The following is an 18429-nucleotide window of genomic DNA, read 5'->3' on the forward strand; positions in this document are numbered from 1 at the left end:
GCGTTCCTGGTTGCTTTTTTCACAGGTTTTTCAAAATTTGATTGTACGGTAGTTAGCTCAGTAGCCTCATAGAAAGAAGATTCCTGGTTCAAATCTAGGCTATGGCCTTTCTGTGTGGAATTCTCCACATGCATATATTCTCTCCAGTTTCCTCCTTCCTTTTAAAACATGCGTGTTAGGTTAATAAGTGAATGATCTCTCAAGGACTGTGACTGTCCAAGGACTATCCTACGTCACCTGCATTCAATGGCATAAGCCCCAGCCAGGTACTACCTGTGGCCCCGAATTGAATAAACTGAGTTTAACTTGATAAATGAAAAATCAACTGGATATGTGATGGCGATCCTTTGTCCATGCAAGACAGCATAATTAAACTGTTATTTCCTAAGAGGAAGTTGTTTTAGAGTAAAAACAAATCTGAATTGCAATCAGTGTCTGTCATTCCTCTATGAAAGAGCCATAAAGAACCAGGCTCCATTTGTTTAAACAGTCAATAAATCCTTTTAGGCTGCTGCAGGAATATGATGGACGTGCACATTCTGGAGATGGAAATGGCTTCTAAAAGCTACCAAATTCAGTGCACTTCTGGCAGTAGATATGCATATGTTTGAAGTACTGATATTACAATCCATTGATGAATGCCAAGACATTATATAAAGAGGGGGGGGGGGGGGGGGGGGGACACAAAAATCAAGATGTTATTTCCATATAAGGACATACACCATTAATTATATGGTTCACAATCATCATCACTTATATTATTGCTTGTTATATCTAACTTTTCTCCAAAAGTCAACAAACATCACAGCACACAATTTTATATTCATTGTAAATAGTTTATTATATTTTTTGAAAATCTCATATCAACTAATTTAAAAAAGCTTGTTATTTTTGATCTGAGAACAAACTGTCTAAAATACAAATCTTGTGAAAAAAAAACAAACAAAAAAAAAAAACATGCCAGTATGATTCGGTTTGAGACGATATAATGCAATGACAGCAACATGGAGCGAAAAGAAGCTGAACGGCATTGCATGTGAGGCAAAACAGCACATTGCAGGTCAGCAAACAGTTTTAATGGTTAGTGTGGTCAAAAAAGTTAGCAAGTCAAAACATTTAGCTGACAGTGATGTTCCCGTGACCCTCTGCCTACTGCAACACAGTGAGACGTTACAGTTAAACCCACTACTGTCACTTTCTGGCTGCATTTGGCTTAATTAAATATACATAAAAATAGAAACAAGAACTATAAGTTAAACATTCAAGTTGTATAGCACAAGGCAATGAAAACTTGTTTAAACAATATGTACAATATTAACCCTCTGGTAAATGTGAGTTAAGTAACAAAACAAAAAAGGGACAAAAACATGGTTTGTAGTAAAATATCTGTACAAAGAAACCCTTTGTTATGTACTTTTGTCATGTTTTTTTATGACTATGGACAAAAGATGAAAACACAAGCTTCAATGAACCTTTTCAGTGGTTAAATACTATACATTATAGTTACAGTAAAGTAAGGAAACACAGTAGCCCAGATTATTACCAACCTGGAAAAACCTAGGAGATACAAAGTTATGTCCAGTTTTAATATTGAGATGATCCAGTATTCTGTTGAATCTCTCATGCAGTTTCACAATGTTGCAGAAAATTGCTCTTTTCTTCACAGACTTGTTTACTCGTCCATGTTTGTTCCCAAAACCACATACACAGCTGTGCAGCTACAAACAAAAGCACACTTTTTTCATTTGGTTTTAAAAAGGTTCAGGCTTGACCCCCTATTTATAACACATGATACGAAAGGTCAGTGTGAAGATGTTTGCAATAAATGCAATTCACATTAGCATGGTGTATTTTAAGGGTATTTTCCCCAGTTCTTATTTTTCTAACTTGTAAATATAGAGTTAATTATTTATTGAAGACTGCCTGATCATCAGCCCTTTTTAATAATGGGAAGCTTTGTGATGTTTAAAAAAGAAAGTGTAGCTTGTGCATATGTATATCAAAGGAATGAACAAGCAAACTGGAATGTGACCTGATACTAGTGTCAAACGTATCAGTAAAAATGTAATATCTGTAACAGCTAAAGGGAACACGTCCCATACATTCTACATTATAGCTCCAGGGTAGCATCTTTTCACATGGCTCATAAGGCCACTGCATGTCCAGTTTCACACATCTTAACATTAAAGCCAGGACAGGTTTTATTGCTTTAAGTGGGGTTATAACAAAAACAGTCATCAGACAAACAGAAGACGAGATCACAAAAATAAGTTCAGGCACTTAGCTTGTCTAAAAGTATTTGATTCAACCTTTCAGACACTTTAAATCCAGTCCCATACATATCCCAGTCCTTCATGGTGGAATGCTGCTACTATAGCAAAGACATTGTGTATTCTTTTGTAACATATATATAGATATACAAAGTCATTTCAATTCTTGCTACAAACACTTGTCATCCTTCTCTCTGCATCAGACTTTCTGTCACTCCATCTTTTGGCGTCTCTCGCCACCTCTCCCACAAATCCCTCCTCCACATGCCATTTTCCCTCATCACATGACTACTTCGCCGTTGTTCACCGGCCGCAGGTTCTGATCATCATAGCGTCTCCTGACACTCCTCCGCACGGCATCTGCTCGTCTGTAAGGCTGATTCCTTAAATCTGGAAAGGAAGAAAGGATTGGATGGGAACAGGAATGGGGTGGCGGATAAAAGTGCTGTCAGTCATCTTGTCAGTGTGTTTTGATGAGCCCACATGTTCAGGAGTGCTGGCAGCCTATTTTTCAAAGCAGTATGTGGTCTACACACCCATACATAAAAAACCAAAACCTAAAGGTCTGCAGGTCAACCACCTGTTGGTATGACTGAAGCAGGCCATGGGTTTTCTTTTCTAAGTCTCTGCAGGAAATCTAGAAGCCTTCCATGCATCATGTGGAATCTAGATGCATTGTCTTCATTAAAAGGTTGAAGAAACTACAGAAGAGATACTGTATTCATTTAATTTTACTGCTAAGGAGGAACAGTAACGAGAAACAGAGGGAAAGGTAGGTAAGTGAAGAGAGGACCCTAAATCAGACAGTAAAACAGGAAGGGAGGTAATAAAGAGATGCTTGCCAGGTTTGGGACACATCCATCACTACAGGGGAGCTACTGGAGGACTTCCTTACCCTCAAGTAGACATTGGGAAATTTAGTAATATTATTCTTCTTTAGAGCTAGATGAAGAGAAGACAAAATGAAGATTAAAAATGGAGGAAGTGGCTGACTAGTGCATGTCAGCCAAACATGTTCACATTGGCTTTGCTGAAGAAGTGCTGCAAGAGCAAAGCAGAGTGGCAGTAGGCTGCATGTGGAAAGACCAGACAAGGGCAGGAGGAGGGGGCAGAGCTAGAGGATGTTAAACTCGTTCAACCCCACAGAGGAGAATCAAAGCTTTTTTTTTTTTTCTTCTTTTTTTTTTTTAGTTACTGAACCAAAACTGCTTTGCAAAGTGGCTACCAGCAGAACAAGAGAAGAGCACATTTCAAACTTCCAGTTTCAAAGCAACTGTAAAGCCAAAAACAACTCCAGACACACAGCGGGGTTGTTGCGTTTAACCACGCCATCACCAGGAACCAACTGAAGCATGCATGCAGCCAGGGAAGCACTGTCTACCAATGAGTTAATAAGCACAAAGCTGATGAAAACCTAGCAAAGCGACCTGGTAGTAGCGCACGCACACAAATTCTATATTGTAACCGAGTAATTATGCATATGGACCATGCAGACTATAAGAGAGTCTGTTAGAAGAGCAGAAGGCAATCTGACAGAGGTGACCTGTCAGCAGGCGGGAGGATCAAGCACAGCATATGAGCCAACAGGGAGAGCAGGGGTGCATTGTGGGAAAGCAGCAAGGATGAAGCAATCAGCATGCAAGACATTGTATCAACAGTGGCAATGACATGTGATAATGAACACATAAACATTTTTTTAACACAGACTGAAACACACAGAAGCAAGTTATAATGCCACAGGCACTTACACATCATAGCATTAGTCATACCTGAGTTGTAGATGTTGACTAAAGCTTGTATATACTGTATTTTCTACTGTATATTACAAGATGGACAACATCATGCTGACCAAATTAGACTAAGCAGACATTAAAAAAAAAAAAAAACTGTGGCCACTAGATGGCAGCATCCAGTCTGACATGTATTTAAGAAAAGTTTCCTCCTAGGAGACTGCGTTCTCTGTGACATTATGGTTTGCTATAATTGATATAAAAATAAATGAATATATAAATGTGGGTGTCACACGTCATGCAAATGGAGAAAAACAACAACAACAAAAAAAAAAACAATAACAAAAAAACTGTCATCCCAACACCATTTCATGCTCACGGAGGGAGAAAACACACACAACCAAATGCACTCAGGCACGAGTGTGTGTCCCCAGGCACTGTGGTACACATGCAAATGTCCATAGTGCCAGACTTGAGTGCAACGGTTAAAAGAGTAGTGTGAAAATGCATGCAAGGAGGGAGAAGACTTAAAGAAGAGAACGTGTTGTTCCAGCAACCTTTGAGAAGAGAGACAGTTCTATAAGCTTAGTAATGGTACTCCTCATTGAGAGTGGATTCACAGAAGAACCGAGAGCCGCGTTTGGCTGTGCGGGCGGTAAAGGGCACGGTCTTCAGCACTGCATTGAGAACGACAGGGACAACAGCCAGGACAAAACATGACAAACAATATAAGAAAAGCAGACTTCTACAGGGTTTAGATGTGGTTAGCAGTTAAGCAAAAACCCGACAACAGCATTGGGGGGAATGTTAAGTATCTGAAAGCAAATTCTAAAACCCCATTTCCAAAAGTGGCTTAAAGAAAAACAGAAAGTGACCATTCAAACTTTTAATAACACTGAAAACAAACGAAGGCAACTTAAATTAAACTGAGAAATTTTAGGGATTTCCGAAACCTAATTACTGATGTTTTGTTTTGTTTTATTTTTGGTTTCTTTGGTTAGGGTAGGGTTAGTCAATTTTTTTGTTTTATATTTCAAACGTTTTCAGTATGTGACCGGTCTGGACTGCAGGCTCGCCAGTTTGGCTGCTGGACTGTTTTTACTACTGAGCTAAGCAGAAGGTTCTGCCCCGAGAAAGACATCATCCAGACGACAGTGTATGGCCCTAAAACCTGTCATGTGCACTAATACACCCTCACACCATCACAGCTGGCTTTTGAAGTATGTCCTGGTAACCAACCTGATGGTGGCTCTCCGGTTTCTCCCAGAGGGCTCCTTGGTTTGAACAGACTACTGGTCTGTTTTCCCCTTAGTCTACTTTAAAATGAACTCAGGCTCTGAGAAGGTGACTGCATGTCTACATGTTTTTGTTTTGTTTTTTTTACTTAGTAATCTTTAACTTGAACTTTTGAATGAAGTTGTGCTGACTGACAACAGTTTACAGAAGTATTCCTGAGCATGATCAGGGATTTTTAAAGTTGTGTCTGTTTGAACCACTTTGAACGGAGAGCTGTTTGAGGACCTAAAGCTCACCACAATCCAATAATTGATACTACACTGCCCTGTATTCTGTCATTTAGTCAGATTATGGTCTGTAAAAGATGAAAACCCCAAATTCTTTGTAATTCTTTGTAATCCTCTTTTTAAGTGTTCTTGCCCCTTTTTTTTCCTTTTCTTTGCTCATTTTTGCTCATATAAATTCAAAGCACACATACTTTAAAAAAAAAAGAAAAAAAAATCTCAACATTTGATAAGTTGCCTTTGTTTCATTTTCCAAATCATCACATTCTGCTTTTTTATTCAGCCTTTTGTAAAAAAATGGGGACATATGTAGTTAATGCTCCACTGAAGGGTTGACAAAAACTTCCATGTTCTGAGTTGAACTCTTTCTGATTTTGGTTATTTAATTTTATTCAAGTTAACATGATTAACAGATTTTTTCTGTTACTCAGTACGTAGCCGCTAACTGTTAGCTGCCCATAACCCGACCCCTGTGTTATTAAACATTAGCGGTGGAAAGAAATAGATAAGTATGACTTCACAAAAAAGTGCACATACTTTAAAAATGCACTTTAGCTTACTCAGACACTGAATTTGAGGGAATCTACTCCTTTACACTCCACCACCCCTCACAGGAAGTTTCATCTCCCGACAGTAAAGAAAACAGTTTTATGTAATCCCTTTTTGGATAGACTGACATTCTGGGAGACTGTCATATCCCAGCCCCGTCTATGTACAGATGGTGTTACAGAGCAAAGATAAAGCAGATAAGATAAGCAATGATCATCAGACACATTTGAGTTGAGAGACACTGATCAGCTGTCAGTGTCTGTTTGCATTCGTTTGGTAAAACTTTGTAGTTTTCAAAGCTGAATTTTCAGAGTCAATATGTTAGTTGGTTCAGGGTTCATTTTGTTAACGGCTGAATTTACAGCAGGAGAGCACCTTCATGCAGAATGCAAAGTGTGTGACTGTGAGTGTGTGGCCACAGACTGCAGCCAGCTCGAGGTTTTGTTACCCGTGATGATGTCCTCAATCGCTCCATCTTTGCCTTCATAGACGTGCCGGCTGTCTTTTACTTGTTTCCTCCGGAGCTCCTGGATCAGCTCCTGCTGCTGCCGCTTGCTCTTATGGGAGGGAGACTGAAGAGAGGCACAGACACAGAAAAACCAAGACATGACAACAATATAATCAGTAAAAGTTTGCCATTGTTTCTCATATCCCTTTATATCGGCATTTGTACATGTGAGTTAATTGAATTGTTACTGATCCTGAGCTGATGTGATGTGGCTCAGCAGGGTGTCCGACTGTTAGAACTACATACAAGTGTGCCCAGCATGCAGTCGGTGCTCAACTAATCCTGCGATCAGGAGTCTGGAGGAAGACAGGATGAAGAGAAAAGGGAGGAAGTGGAGCTGCTTACCTTCTGGTCAATGTGGTCCTTGGGAAAAGCAGTGGGAGGGGGTGAGAAAGGGCAAAAAAAAGAAAAAGATGGGAACTGAAGACTTGAAAGGAAAGGTTTGCTTACCTTCTGGTCTTCCTCCAACAATGCTTCTTGTTCCAGAAGCTTCTCCATCATAATCTGCTCCTGTCTCTTCTTCTGCTCATTGTCCTCTTCTGCTTGCTGAGATCACATTGAATCAATCAGTGTACAATTACAAAGGTCAGGATATTAAAAAGAAAAACTTTTACATCAAGTGAAAGATAAAATTTTACTGCAGAATCATAAAATGATAGAAATGAACTGACACTTAGGTGGTTTTAATTCAAGATGCACTGACACTGAGCAGCTGTGTGAGGGTAACAACTTGGACTGGATCCAGGTTTATGTGCTTTACACAAATCTGATCAAAACTAAATATTAAGTTAAATATTTTACATAGAGACAAGTCCATCAATATCCCAGTGCAAAGAGAAGACGATACATTAGAATTTACCTCTGGGATTAATGAAGTCCTTCTTGTTTAAGGTTTTATTGTTGATCCAAACAGCCTCTGAATTATTATCTATACTCATATTCAAGCGGTTTTAACTTATTCTGTGTTATCAACATGTGTCACAAGGTTTCTCAAGTTCAATCCAGCTCCTTCACAGACAAAAATAAACAGTCGATACCTGATCATGCGATGTTGTGACCAACTCACCCTGTAGGCCTTAACAAATCGCACGAACACAGGGAAGAAAACAGATGGCGGTGTGGTTTTGGAATTCTCTCCAAAGAACTTCACCACCTCGTCAAAGGCATCCTATTCAAGAGAAATAAATAAGTGAGAAATAAACAAAGAGGAGATTTACTTATAAGAACAAAGTGAGCTGTTCTCATCCTGTGTAACCTGTGCAATCTTGGCATCATCCTGCAGCTTTTTCAGCTTGTTCTCATTGTGTGTGATGAAGTCTTTGAGCATGGTGTTGTGACCATGCATGCTGTACTCTCTTCTGGTCAGCTCCATGCCTCTCTGCAGCTCCTTAACATCCAGCAGGACGTTATCCAGCGAAACTGTGAACACGAGAAGACGTAGTTTGAGCCACTCACGTTCAGGGGAGTGGTACAAAGGTGGAATAACATCACACACAGAATTAAATAAACCGTAAAACTAAAACAAGTAAAAAGGATCTTATGTATGCTGCACTCACCTGCTGCAGCTTTTTCAACGTAGTGCAGCTCGTTGTAGAAAAGAGAAACTTGTGAGTATTTCTCCTTTACAACGTTGGCGATGTAATGCAACAACGTTATCTTACGATCTGTTGACTTGGTGTCAAGTAGCTATGAGGACATTAAGAGAAAATAGATGTGAAGAAAAAGTTTTAAAGAAAAATCTTTCAGCACTGACAGCTTTATCTGTAAAGGCTAGAGAAACCGTCTCACCAAGTCTAAACTTTGCAGCTTGAATCCATACACTGCTCCTCTTTTGCTGCTGTTCATGTAGTTTCCAAGCGCCAAGATAATCTGCAGAACAAGTAAGCACAGGTGAAAAAGAAAATTGTGCATGCATTTAACATTATGTCAAATTCAGACACAAATGGTTCTGTTACCTCTAAAATCTTCTTGAGCTTCTGTGATGATTTGATGGACACAGACGCTGCGATGACGGCATGCAGTTGCTGCAGGAAAGCAGAGTGTGACATCAGTTTCAATAAAGCATTGTTGTATTCTGCAGTCACAGCACCAAGAGCCATTGAGAAGAAGTACACAAGCATCTTAGCTCACCGGTGTGAGCATTTGCACGCTTTCAGTGAAGTTGCCGATGAAGGCCATGATGGTCATCTTCTGCATGAGACGCTCTATCTTGCTGAACTGCATCATGAAGCGATCTTCGTCCGTCAAGCTTTCAAGAGGCTTGCGCTCCTTCTCAAACTGCCGCAGGACTTTGATTTCATTTTCTGTGGGCTGGAAGCGCATCAAACACTCCACAAAGTCCACAGGCAGAGTCCGCAGGTCAAACCTGAAAGATGAGAGCACATGGAACATGTTACAAACTGGACTGTGGTACCCATTAAGTTGTAAGAGCCTACAATAATCAAGAATGGTCACATTACATCTGAATAGCCTTGCAGATCTCCTCAGATGTCTTGCCCACTTTCCTCAGTGTGATTGCTAGGTTTTTTGCCCTGTTAGAGTCCAGTAGGGCCACCTTATTGGGTCCCTTCTGGATGATCTGTTTGCTCATGGTGAGGTCAATCGTCGGGCCCTGAGCTTTAGTTTTAAACATCTCCTCGAACTCATCGACATTTAAATCCTTAAAAGACAGCAGGGGTGCATTGTTATAATGGGAATAAAGCAAGAAACTGAGCAGCTAATTCTGAATGGGAGGAAGTTTTTACCTCGAGTATCCTCTCGTCATCAATCTCATTGAAGACAGTCCCGTTGATCTGGTTGGGTTTCAGGGCTACCCAGTTGAAGACAGGCATACGAAACTTTGTCTTTATAGGTTTCTTGATCTTAACAGCTAAAGAGGACAGAAATAAGTCAGCACAGTATCTTGATGGACAGTCAGAATGAACACATACAGACATTCACAAACATGCAGGAGAAGGGACAGATGGATATCTGACTGGAAATATATGGATCTAATCTCTAAAACATACAATTCCTCTTTATTCCTCTTGATTTGAAATTTTTAAATCTATCAGCTGGTTTAAGTGGACATGTATAAGTTTCTCTAACAAAACAGAGAGAACACTTTTACAAGCAGAGTGAAACCTCTCAGCCTCCTGACAGGAGGACAAGGCCAAAGGGAATACCAGTTTAGTAAACAGTGCAGATGGTGAGGATTACCTGCCAGGCCTGGGGACAAACTATTTATTGGACAGATTAAAGCTATTTGTAGCCACCAGAGCTGCTTCATTGAAACTGAACGTGGAGGTGGCGCCCTGTTTTGGCACACAGACAATGTGTCAGCGTGAACAGTAAGATAAAGCTGTCACAGCAAAGGTAAACGACATTCCAGCTCTGAACAATTCCCATCACTTTAATCTACATAGCAGGCCACTGTGTCTCTGCATGCAACTGATGCTTTGAAATGTGACAAGGCTTCATTTATAAAAACACTTGAACACACACAGTCACAACATTAAAGCAAGGTGTGAAGGTAGAGCATGCAAAGGTTTGAAATGTGGTATTTTCTTTGTTGCTTGAAAATAATCTGAGAGGAAAATCTGCAAAAATGGAGGAAAAGTCATTTTAATCAGTTTAAATGTAGTGTGCTGGCAAGCGCACGGTAAGTGTGAGATTCTTACAAGAGATAAACATCTCAAAACATCACGTTTGCGTCATATTTTGTTTGCAATTGACGCCTAAGAACGAAAGGGAGGAAAGAATTCTTTTCTTTTTGTTGAACGTCTATTGCATCATAACAGAAACTTGATACCGTTTTTGTAAATAGAAGTATGTGTGGCTAACGTGACAGATAGTAAAAGAAATACACACAGACGTAAACTTCCCTAATATGCATAGTACGATAAACATCAATTTTTATACCTCATTTATCGCTTCGACCGCAAAGAAATATCAAAAAGCAACAGAAATGTGAAAATGGTCTGTAATTACAAGGCAGCTTCAATTCAACATGTTTCCTGTCCTGATTCCAGCTGAAAATACCCATTTCAAAACTAATGGGAAAGCAGAGGAACAAAGGGAGGGTTGGGGGAGACAACATCAATCATGGCAGGCAGAACCTACAGAAAAGTTTGATGGGTCCCTCTGGTCGGCAAAGAAAGGAAACAATTCAAAGACAAGTTATTAAGAGTTTGGCTGAATGAGTGAGAATGATTGCACATCCACATCTCATTCACACCAAAGATTAAAACGTTACTCAGCTGTAACAGTTAAGTTCATTGATTTCTAGGCTTTAATTTCTCAAGGCAGCATTTCTAGTTGAAGAAATTGTGCTTCAGCTATATTCAGCTTCTTTCTACATTTGGTAACCTTACCTGCTAAACCAGAGTTCATGATCACAGTGGGTGTCCCACAGCCAGGCAATGGTGGGGCCATGGGAGGAGGTGGAGGAGGCAGAGGGGCTGACATCTCTGAGGCCATTCCTGGTGGCGGTGGTGGGGGTGGAGGGGGTGGGGGTGGGGGTGGAGGAGGTGCTGCTGGAATTGACAATGGTCCATTTGGTACTGGGAGAGAAGTTAAAGTGATAAGGTGAGGGGAAAAAAAAGAAAGATAACAGCTAAGTTTTATTATTTGTAATATTATCCAATATTAAACCTACATGTGCCATTCACTGGCAATGGAGGCGGAGGAGGAGGCGGTAGAGAGGAAGCAAGTGTGCCTCCTACAACTCCTACATGGTTCAGACCAGCCGCAACACTGTTTCCTCCCATCATGGCAGCTGGCACACCTTCAACCCCTAAGGGTGGCGTAGGCAGGATTGAGATCTCTCCGTCTCCTTTCTTGTGAATCTTGATGGTGCCCTGCTTCTCCAGCTCATGGATCTTTTTCTCCAGGTTACTCTGTCTCTGGATGGCCTCGTCCTTCTCCTTAAGCATCTGCCGCAGTGAGTGAACCTGCGAGCTGGTATCTTTGTAGACTTCCTGTGTGTGTGTAAGGGGGGCAGAAAATTATAACCAACAGAGCAACAAAGCATGTAAAATACGCATTTAAATAAAAAGAAATTAGTGCAGAAACCTAATAAGTATCTATAACAGTTATAGAATATATGTTAATATAGAGAGAGCAAGTCTGACCCTGATGGATTCAAGGTCCTTGTTCCTTTGCATCAGCTGCTTCTCTAGCTCTACAATCTTGGCCATGGCTTCATTCTCCGTGTCCTGCAGCTTCTCTGTCATCTATGAGAATGAAATCCGGGAGAAAAGGTCACAGAGTGATGTGAACTCATTGCTGTGACAACATCCAACTCAATATGTCAAGATTCAATGGGACAGTAATGTAAAGCTTGTAACATGTTCATGTTTCTGCCATAATGAGTTCAAAACAACATTAAAGACTTAAATGTTATACATGTTTAAAATGCACGAGTATGTGTCTCTTGTCTGATGAAAGTAAATGTTTGAGAACACAACCAAGCCCAAAGCAGGCTGGTAATTTCCCATTTATTTGCAAAGACATCAGCTTCTCGATGTAAATATGTAGCATTTTGTGAGAGAGGGGAAATTGGCTTATGCAATCAGTTTCTCTAAATGTCAGAGAATAAAGTCAACTCTTCAGGGGCTCTCACATGTGACATGTTCTCCTCCAGCTCCTCCACCCGCTCCAGGGCAGCATTTTTGGTCTCTGCATCCTCCAGCAGGGCACCCACATCAAACACATTATCCAAGTAGGCCTGGATCTGGACCTGCAGCTTATCGCTTTCTGTGTGCTTAACTTTCTGGAAAACAAACACAAAAAGTGAGTTAAGGGGTGCATTTCTTTCTTTTTTCCAGTTCACCACACAAGGCCAGGATAGATCTCACCCCTGCAGAGAAGCAGGAGACGAGGATCTACAAAGCTGACATCTCTCTGAAGTAATGGAAAAGTCATTATTGACTGCCTTTCTGTGGTTTCTGTCTCAAGGGGGCTGTGCTGACTACCTAAAGTCTTGGAAAAAAGCTGAATTTCAAGACAGAGCAGTCAGATTGATGTATGTCTGCTCATTTTCAAGCAGCGTTTTGTCTTAACTCACATCTAAGTAGTCATCCAAACACAGCTTGGTAAAGTCGTACTGTAGATGGACTCTGAAGTTCATATCCTCCACTGAATGCACAACAATGTTGATGAACTGCATACAAGCCACCTGGGGAATAAAAAAAATACAGTCAGAGGGGAATTATGCACAGTGTGTATTTTAACTTTTAGATTTGAAAATGTTTCTAGATTGTTTGCTGACACAATGTTCTGCAAGGTGAAAGTTTAATGAGCAATAGTGAGTAAAACTAGTGTCAAAACCCCTTCTTCAAACACAGCATTTATTGGCTTTTACTTTATAAAATAAACTGGATGGGTAGGGTATATGGTAAAATAAAATTAAAAGTCAGCACCTGCAATACAGGAAGAAGGATAGTTCTTTAAGAGCCTCCCTTAAAATTGGAAAGAAAGTTTGTCTTTCCTTTTTTAATCATTTCTTTTCACCTAAGATTAAAATAGGAAACATGTGGTCCTTTTATGAGCTATCTACAATATTTGTCTGTCCACCTGTTAAACTTTTGATGTAATTATTTTTTTAAATCTCATCCCAACTGGTTTTCTGCTGCTCCCTTTGCACCTGCCTCACCCACCAATCACAGCTTAAATTGCTTTCTCCAAAATCCAGACAGCAATGAATATTAACAGGGAGCACAGTCTGGTCAGTCATCAGTCTGGTCCTCTTGAGCTCAAAAAGCTTCACACGCCATCTCCGGTCTACTGCCTAATGAGGGGTTTTTGAGGGAGTGCTGCACAATCAATAGTCATTAGGAGTACCATAAAGTCAATGTTGTTGTCCTCATTCTTGAAGTACTCCATTAGCTTTTCAAATCGCTGCGTCTCCATACAGACCTGAAAAACAAACCACTTTTTTAGATGTAGAAATGACTGATGGATGAGATAAGAAATTTGCATAAATGGTACTGAATCTACAGATCACCAGTACTGTATGAAATTGAAGAGTTAATCCTGTTCAGTGACAATTATTCTACAGCCTCCCACAATCTCAGAGAAAAAGAGCAAGTTTTAGAGTAACTATTAGTATAATAAATTATTTATACACTGCTGCTTTCAACCTATTTACAGTAGACACAGTGCCTTTGTGGTCAATGAGATTTCTGTTAAAACTTTACGAGAAATGCAGCGAAAAAAAAACATTTTGTATTGGATTTTAGGAGACAAAGACAAAAAGAAGGAAGAGAAAGATGAGATGCTCTGCAGTTCCGACAGTCACAGCGATGGCAGCAAGACCGAGAGAATATAATAAAGAATTCTGAAGGAAGGAGAGGCGTGTTTATCACCCCAAAAAAACCTCCCTGCATCTCCTTCTTACAGCAACATATTAGACTCAGCAAAAAACAAACAATAATAGCACTACCTTCTAATGACATTAAAAAAGGAGGGGGGGGGGGGAATCTGCCTCCATACTAACACAAAAATAAATAAATAAATAAAAAAAGTCCCACATGCTCAAAGCTATTTCTTAGCCTTTATCTCATTAGATCAATTACATTCTTCCTAAGTTCTGTTATCCCACTAATGCCACTGTCACTGAGAACAATACTCAATATTTACTTCACAGTGTAAATATTACATTATCTGAAGTTGGCCTATGTTTGTGGGCCGTATGCTACAAAATGGGAATGCTATTAGCACCCGCTCCATCAAACCTCCCACTCCTCTTTCCAACAGCCAGAATACCTCTTCAAGACAGACAAAGGTCAGGAAAGGCTATCTGTTACATCTGTCTCTGCCTTTTTCTTTTTCTTTAAAGCTTTGGTGCGCTTGCCAAATCCTGTTAACACATGCATAACTGTTTTCTCTGAAGGGTCATCCTGTCTTGAGGCTTCTGTGAGGGTCATCCTGTGTTATGCAGCTCAACCGGTGTCTGTAATCTGTTGACAAAAGGACTAATTCCAAGATGCTATCCCTTTGATGACCAACAAGGAATCTGCTGGAGGTGCATTCCTCCCTAGCTAAATCACCATTTGAAACTGCACGTTTGGAATTCAAAGACATATTGGTCTGCAGCTCCACAGAGATCCTAGTTTGCCTCTGTACGGAGATCATACCTCCTTAAAGTTGTCGAATGCAGAGAGAATAATTTCATGGCCACCTCTCACGAGACAAACTGCCGCCAGGAGCTCCAAAACCAGAGCTTTAGTTCTGTAAAATAGAGAGAAAGTAACAGCAGGGATGGTTAGTAAATGACAAGTGCCAGCGTAGCAGCAGACCTGTACTTAAACACAGAGCAAAGAAAGTGGAAGTCAGTATAATTTAAGATCATGTCACCACTGAGCTGATATACATGGCAATTACAGTGTTTATTGCAGTTAATGACTTCATATGCTAATTACACCCTATGAGATTAATCACCCTCAACTAAAACCAACCAGGACATGAATTCTGCTTTGGTGTCTGTGTGTGCATGTGTACAAGCACGTGCTATGTTCACTTCATTCCCACAGGATGAGACTAAATGTGACAAGTGAGCAAAGTGCATCCAGATCCACTTTTGAGGACATTTTTTAACCCTTGGGCATGAAGTGAAAACAAAAGTACACACATGCACATACAATAAAGTTCATCTGGTAGGTGCCTCAGTCAGCAGCTGCCAGTGTAGTGAAGTGTGCCAGCGGTGCTTCGACCCGCCTGTCAGGATGGTCGGGTCTCTGAGCAACAAAGATACTCACTGCAGATCAGACTGCAGGTAGACCGAGACTAATGTGCCATTAAGGATGTGGATCCAAGTTGTACTTGTTTGCACTTTTTCTCCAATAGCTATTTTGAACTTACCTTGGGTTTTTATTGTTGAGACTTAGTGCAATTTCATTCACAGCGTGTGGGTGGGACATGACCATGTTGAATCCATACTGGATGAGGAAAAATAAATGAGAGGGAGAAAGACAGAGACAAATCTATCTCATTAACAAAGAAGAGGAGCAACTAAACAACAGTGTATTCCTCTGCATAAGAAATTTAACATGAAGGAGCCAGCAGTGGAGCAAGTTCAATTTGGCTTCAGTTAGATGATTACACTTTAGCCCAGAAGGGTATGCAGTCAGTGTGGATGCCCCCCGGTTGTTAGCAGAAAGCTGACCTGGTAGTTCATGATGGCACGCAGGCACATGATGCAGACGTGGACGTCGTCTTTCTTGCAGATCAGTCTGGAGTTTTTCAGCGTTCTTCTGCTTGGCAGGGTGCTGCAGCTAAAAGATCATGACAATAAAAGACAAAATAAAAGACTTTGAAAAAGGGAAATATGGTCAATTCTAACGAATAAAGTGTCAAGTCTGTGTGTGTCCAAACAAAAGAGTTCAAAAGGACCAGATAAACAAGAAAACAGATGCCTTATGTGATTAGTCCTCAGAACACACTATCATTCACATGGGGAGGTTGTAAAACTGCCACAGCACTTTACACTGACACACACAAAGGCTCTATGTGTAATGTACAGACACATTTGGGGCCACAGGATGGCTTCTTTCAATTGTTTTAATTTAATGTCTTTCGCAACGTTATCACTCACAGCTAACACAATAGCAGCCAGTCTTTTGCATGCAGTGCAGTGATGGCGGAGCTTACAAAAACAAGGTCTCTTCTGCCTCTGCTAGAGCAACAAAAGTGCTGAAGATTATGCAGAGCCAGGCAGAGCCAAACAGTTTATTTTAACACGTTCGTCACAAGGTTCAATTACGAGCCTGAGTTCTAGGGGGGGAAAAAAAGTGTCTTGAGGCTTCTGTTAGACACGCTGATTCCTGTCGGCTCGCATGCCTGTGGGCATGACTCGTCTGTGAGTCACTACACAGCTTGTTAACCTAGATGTGTAGATGTCTTAAAAGAGGAGAAAGCAGTTTTAGGACAAAATATGGTTATAAATTCATGTTAAAATGTTGTGATAAATCTTACACTTGTGACAAAAAAAACTTCCCAGATTGAGTGTAAAATAAGTGTAAAAAGTTTCCTGAAACAAACAGATGGGATTCACAAACTCCCTCTGACAGAACTGGAGCATTGGCTTCACAGTGTAGTAAAAAATAAACATCTATCCAGGGGTTTTCCTCTACAGATTAATCAACATCCAAACTGTGGTGTCACAGAATTAAGAGGAAATGAGTCAGCAATGTTTCTTAATCTCAAACCAAGAGAACGCTTCAAAGATTACATATGAGATATGCGAGGCCTTGGCCTGCTTTGACATGTCTGACATGGCTCAGCTTAGCTTCATATCACAGATTAAACACAACCCTGCAAATCCAAATTGATTTTAAAGACACAGAAGGGGAAAAAAGAAGGAAAAAAAACATAATGATTCAGCCCGGTTTTATCAAATACACATTAAAATATGAGCTCAAGCGCCACAATGAATAGAGAGGAGAATTTTTATATCTTTGGGGTGGTTCATGAGAACTACTACAACTAAATTTCAGTTCATAGTAAGAAAATGTAGTTAAAATTTAAAATTTATATTTAAAGTGTTAAAGTGTGATACAGGTTCAGTTGCTGTGAACAAAGTAAAAATCAAGATTTAACCCACCGCTTTAGCTGTGAAAAAATGTAATGACCCATGTAGGAAATAAATGGTAGGAAAAGAATGTGAGGAGTTATTCTTAGGATAAATTAAATAATCTCAAATAATAACTGAAAATGGTGCTGAAAAGCGGGTCAAACGCCTGGGAAAAAAAACAGGTGAACTACCATGGATGGTCTACTTATTGAAAGACACCAAAATTACTGCACCACAGAATAACAAGAAACACCAGAACTACAGCTACAGTATATAAATACAGCTCTACCACATCTACAGGGTACTAGCTGACTCCTAACTCCACACACATACCGTCTTGTTTGAGAACACTTTGGACAGTTGACTGTGCTTGGTGACCTTCAAGATGGCAGTTGGGAGAAAATACAGATTAGATTTTGTCATCCAAGAGTTTTCACTAGTTTAAAGTCTACCTAATGTGCATGAGGGGGAAAATTTGCATAATGGACAATAAAAATAATAAAGCTCGAAGTAAATCCTTCATTATTAGTGTGACATTGCTTATTTGGAAAGGGGAGGTATGAATCCAAAATACAGAAAATTTCAAAAAGCTACCTCTTCTATCTGTAATGGTTGCAACTTAGCATTCAGCTCTTACTAGGCTGCTGGAGAAACTAGGCTAATTTCTGCACATGCAGGGAACCACACAAGCAGTACACAGACACAGAGGCAAGAACAGTGAGTGCAGAAAACTCATTTGCTCCAAGGAAAGGAGAATTCAGTCTCAAGCGCAGGGGAGCGGGCTGGGAGTACAAGTAATTCACATCCCCTGACACAGACAGCGGGACAAATAAACTGGGCAGTTCTAGCAGGGAGGTATAAAGTACAATGAGGGAAAAAAAAGGGTGGGGGGGTCTAGTGTGTATAGGAATGCATGTGTAAGTGACTGTCCATGGCATTAAGTATGGGGGGGGGGGGTGCAGAAAGCTGACTGTGAGCCAGTAGGGTGAATCTGAGACCTGCCTGCTGTCGAAGAGTGGCAGACAAAAGAGCAGATGACTACGGATGAAGACCGGGACAAAACAGAAGAGACAGTCAACCTCGCTGTGGACACACTGACCATTTACACTTGTTGAACATGCTCAACAGCAATGACACAACTGCATCATCATTATACACTTCACAGATGTCAGTCTCTAGACAAAATAAAAAATAAATAGTTCTGGGTTAGTGTTGGAGGCACTAACCCTAGTCCAATGATTTCATGGTTTTGTAAATAAATCCTGGGTGTTCCCCCTGGCAAGCTTCCAATTAAATACAG

The 18429-nt window shown here is 40.4% G+C and overlaps 1 protein-coding gene across 6 annotated transcripts in view; it reads right to left on the reverse strand.

Moving 5' to 3' along the window:
• Nucleotides 1-826: 826 nt before the first annotated feature.
• Nucleotides 827-18429, reverse strand: part of fmnl2a (formin-like 2a) — a 45176-nt gene continuing 27573 nt past the window's right edge. The window contains exons 7-27 of one of the 6 annotated variants that reach the window (XM_042001912.1): nucleotides 15723-15831; nucleotides 15419-15495; nucleotides 14695-14788; nucleotides 13400-13474; nucleotides 12624-12734; nucleotides 12180-12329; nucleotides 11689-11790; nucleotides 11214-11535; nucleotides 10930-11118; nucleotides 9322-9446; nucleotides 9037-9236; nucleotides 8708-8942; nucleotides 8533-8601; nucleotides 8366-8446; nucleotides 8134-8263; nucleotides 7833-7996; nucleotides 7644-7745; nucleotides 7028-7123; nucleotides 6518-6641; nucleotides 3166-3212; nucleotides 827-2660 (exon numbers count right to left, since the gene is read on the reverse strand). In XM_042001912.1, the coding sequence (XP_041857846.1) occupies nucleotides 2655-2660; nucleotides 3166-3212; nucleotides 6518-6641; nucleotides 7028-7123; nucleotides 7644-7745; nucleotides 7833-7996; nucleotides 8134-8263; nucleotides 8366-8446; nucleotides 8533-8601; nucleotides 8708-8942; nucleotides 9037-9236; nucleotides 9322-9446; nucleotides 10930-11118; nucleotides 11214-11535; nucleotides 11689-11790; nucleotides 12180-12329; nucleotides 12624-12734; nucleotides 13400-13474; nucleotides 14695-14788; nucleotides 15419-15495; nucleotides 15723-15831 (2608 nt within the window). In that variant the 3' untranslated portion in view covers nucleotides 827-2654. Of the gene's footprint in view, nucleotides 3213-4557; nucleotides 4678-6517; nucleotides 6642-7027; nucleotides 7124-7643; nucleotides 7746-7832; nucleotides 7997-8133; nucleotides 8264-8365; nucleotides 8447-8532; nucleotides 8602-8707; nucleotides 8943-9036; nucleotides 9237-9321; nucleotides 9447-10929; nucleotides 11119-11213; nucleotides 11536-11688; nucleotides 11791-12179; nucleotides 12330-12623; nucleotides 12735-13399; nucleotides 13475-14694; nucleotides 14789-15418; nucleotides 15496-15722; nucleotides 15832-18429 lie in introns of all 6 variants that reach the window. The other 5 variants (XM_042001909.1, XM_042001911.1, XM_042001910.1 and 2 more) reach the window with 5 other exon arrangements.

The sequence above is a fragment of the Melanotaenia boesemani genome, chromosome 12 (genome assembly GCF_017639745.1).
Source record: "Melanotaenia boesemani isolate fMelBoe1 chromosome 12, fMelBoe1.pri, whole genome shotgun sequence".
In the NCBI taxonomy this organism is placed as follows: Eukaryota; Metazoa; Chordata; class Actinopteri; order Atheriniformes; family Melanotaeniidae; genus Melanotaenia; species Melanotaenia boesemani.